We start from the raw sequence: 3,778 nt of genomic DNA on the forward strand, positions 1-3,778 counted from the left end.
AAATTGTAATTTGTATTCTCTCTCTATGGAGAGGGTGTCTAAATATGGCGATTGTTATAACATGTTTAGAATTAGTTTCGTCAAGAATCTGATAATTTTCAAACACAAAAAAACAACAACATGCCATCTGCCACCAATCATACAACATTCACTTTCCAATCTACTTCTCCAAATCACATGTTTGGCATTCTCAAAAGCCAGAAAACAATACAGCTGTCAAAACATGAATCAGTTTTTTGTTTGACATCTGGCATTGACTTGCAATTCACGCCAACCAAAAAGCAAACCAAGAAAAGAACCAACAAGAAAACTTCCAACAAGAATAATCTTTTAGAAAATTTATCTGATTGCACAACAAGTGAAATTTCACAAGATTCGACAATGTCACTAATCATTTCACAACATGTCAAACCACAAACTCAATTTATAGCTTCTCCACAACAAACTCCATCAATTTCGAATACAACAAGTTCAAATTTGCCAAAATCATCACTTTCGTCCAATGCAAATACGAATGTCAGTAAGAAAGTTATTCGAACTTCAATTTCCATTCGAGAATTATTAAATTAAAATTTAATTTTCATTGAAAAAACAAGGTTCGCACAACAAACATTAAAAAATGGTATTAATTCAAGATTTAATTTCCAAAATGATCAAACTCTTTCCATTTTTGTAAAATTTAAATATTATTTAAAAATAAATTTAATTTCTCAAAAAATCAAATTGTTCTTTTCAATTCCTGATGAAATTTATCATTGCAAGGAGATCTTGTGCTCTGATGAAGAGAACTACCTCCAAAAAGACAATAATCTAAACCTGTTCGATCACATCAACTTTTTATGACCCAGTGAATTTGTAAATTGGGCACAAATTCGTGGAGCTGTCCAAACAGAAACTAAAGAAACAGCAAAGCCTATTCCAGTTGTGTGATCTTTCCACATGATCTCAGTTCATAATAGACACAAGAAAACACAATGCTAATAATAAAAATATAATTTTATTTAATTATTGAAATATGTGGAAAGATTTCCAACCTTAATGATCGGAAGTGGACTTGCTGATGATATTGATGATAAAAGATATGATGAAGTGAAAATTCCACAACTCTATGAATACTAAGTGGAAAATTCAAACTCTCTTGATGGTGATATTAGACATCCCTGCTAATGATACTACGTTGTTGAAATTCAATCATCATGATGAAAATATATGGTGAATGATGAATACACCACCAACAAGGTGAAAACTCCAAATATCCAAAAACTATTATTCGGAGTGTTGTTGATGATGTATTTGAATGGTACTATTCGAAGAAAGTTTGGTTGATGATGAAGTACATGTTGAAATATGGTCCATGTAATATTTTAAATATATGCATGTACCTATCTTGATGAAAACAAAATTCCAATCTATGATATTTTTTATGAATGCTAGATACGTCTTTATTGAGTTTGCTGTATGATGAAAGTATAATAAAAATTACTACTGTAACTACTATTTAAATGATGTTGAGATGATGATGTGAAAGTTTGGTAGTTTACAGATATGAAACCACTCAAAGAATCATCAAGTCATTGACTTTATTTTTAGGTCTTCATTAAGTTGATCAGGTGAAACGGCTTCAAGATGCTTTCTTCTCTCACCCAAAGAAGTGATGGTGTTGAAAATTAGCATCAAGGTTCTTTTCAGAACCAGCTTTGTTGTTATCTAAGGTCAACCATAGAGAAGAGTGATACTGAGCTACTATTGTCAGTTACTAGGATGTAACTTGACTTGTTGGTAGAAGTTGAAGATTTGTTTGCTGAAACTCTTTGACGAATGTTAGAGATATTCGTTTTGCTTGGTGTTTGAATTATTTCAATACACTTTCTTTTGTTGAGCATAAAAATTATTTATCAACTCAATTTTATTGTTTACAATTTGTGTTTAAATACTAATGTTACATCGTTCCTCACAACTCTACACTACTTTATCTCAGTAAACTTTAATAAAAACACCTTTCTTAATTGAGTTTGACGAATTGATCAGTTCAATAATAATAATTTTACTGAGATTAGTGTAATCTAGTTTTTCCACTACCTGGACATCTTTCTGGACAAGTATTTAAATCAGCATCGTGGAATAAAAAGTGCATTGTTGTGAACATGGTAAGACTACTTTCATGCTTCATACAATCATCAGAACAAAAGTTCTTACAGAATAACCATGGAATGAATGGACCTTCCCATTGACCAATTGGATAACATTCTTGAACACTGTGTGAATAGAATAAGACAGCAGAAACTTGACCTTCATGATACATTGGAATAACTGGAACCAAAGTTTTACTCCAACCACTCAAGTGTGGAGCAGTGTAAACATCATACCCAAAGTGGGTTCCCATCCCTGATATGCAGGCCCCTTTAATGAATTGACGAGCAGTAGCTAACTTGTCAGTAAGTGGAATTTCAAAATTAAGCTTTCCTGGTTGGACAATTAAACGATCACCAATTGGTCCTCCATAAATGTCAGTATCTAAAGAGCATGCAAACTTTGGATCACGAGTAGCAATATCAATTTGATATCTATCTTTGGAGAGCTTGGTCCAAAATCCTGGAACAGTTGATCCATTCTTTAATTCCTCATGTAATTGAACTCCAAATCCACTCAATTGTCCCTTATTGGTATAATAGACAATAACTCTATTATTAATATATGGAATGCCCAAATATTCATGACATACACGAGCACCATCTAACAATTTCCATTCATTAGAGGCAACAGCAGCACTTTCATTCAATGGAATTGGAGTTTTGCTGAAGAATGTATGTGTCAAACGATCACCCAATCCTTGGAATTTAGTAACCGATCTAGTATTTTGAATCATCTTGTCCAATTCAATACCTTGAAGTTCAGAGACAAGCATCATCATGATAACAACAACAGCAAAAGCCACCTTCATCATCACAGAATTATTATTAATTCTCATCATCGGAACGGGTGCGCGATTTTTTATGTTTTTTTTTAATGGAGATGAAACTCTGAAAACTTGCACAATCTATGAAGTATCCAGTCCGTCCTTAAGAGTGGAACGGTGTGTTGGGCAACTCCTTTATGTTTGTGTGAGGTCCTTCCTTGAGGCCAATGTTAGTAATAGATTGCAATTATTATTTTAAGTGGGATGTTGGTAGATGAATGTTCAATGGCTCAAATTCAGTTCTAATTGATGATATGAAGATATTGTGAGAGGAGAATCAACACTAATCGAAGAGATGTTGTTGAAGTGGAAGATGAAGATGGACCATCTCCACAACAGTTCCAAATAATTTATACAATTTAATATAAAAATTATGAATCCTCCCTCACCCGATCCATATTTCTTTCAACAGTCTCACTACCATGTGGATATATTTCACATGAAAAGTTTAAGGAATTATTCCCAGATTGTCTCACGGCCATCAGAAATACAGATGATAGCTATCGTCTCTTCTCATCTGAAAAAAGCAAGTTGCAAATTACCTTAATCAAAGCGTAGAAACTTGGAAAGGGGTGGAATTTCATTCGTTTTGAGTTAATACTGAAAATCTCTCACTCAAACACCATGTCATTGGAATCCAGAAGAGAATTTCCTCAGAGATGACAATAAGGAAAAAGAACTTGTCAAGAAAAAGAAGAAACAGAAACAAAAGAGAATGGAAAAGAAGGAGGAATTTTTTTTAAATGGCCATGAATCGGTTCGATAATTGATGGAGAAATGGCAAACCAGATATCTGGAATAAAAATACCAAATTACAAAATG

General features: G+C 33.1%; 2 protein-coding genes across 2 annotated transcripts; one reads left to right on the forward strand and one right to left on the reverse strand.

Annotated features, from left to right (window-relative positions):
- Positions 1-120: 120 nt before the first annotated feature.
- On the forward strand, positions 121-570 carry NAEGRDRAFT_76785 (uncharacterized protein; the record flags this gene model as incomplete). Its single annotated transcript, XM_002668258.1, has 1 exon — positions 121-570. The coding sequence occupies one exon, from the start codon at positions 121-123 to the stop codon at positions 568-570; it is 450 nt and encodes a 149-aa protein (XP_002668304.1).
- A 1,444-nt stretch (positions 571-2,014) lies between these two features.
- NAEGRDRAFT_60085 (uncharacterized protein) lies at positions 2,015-2,993 on the reverse strand. The gene has a single exon (XM_002668259.1). It carries the CDS (start codon positions 2,969-2,971, stop codon positions 2,054-2,056), a length of 918 nt encoding a protein of 305 aa, XP_002668305.1. The 5' UTR covers positions 2,972-2,993; the 3' UTR covers positions 2,015-2,053.
- Between the last annotated feature and the right edge of the window lie 785 nt (positions 2,994-3,778).

Source organism: Naegleria gruberi (assembly GCF_000004985.1).
Source record: "Naegleria gruberi genomic scaffold NAEGRscaffold_463, whole genome shotgun sequence".
NCBI classification, from domain to species: Eukaryota; Heterolobosea; class Eutetramitea; order Acrasida; family Naegleriidae; genus Naegleria; species Naegleria gruberi.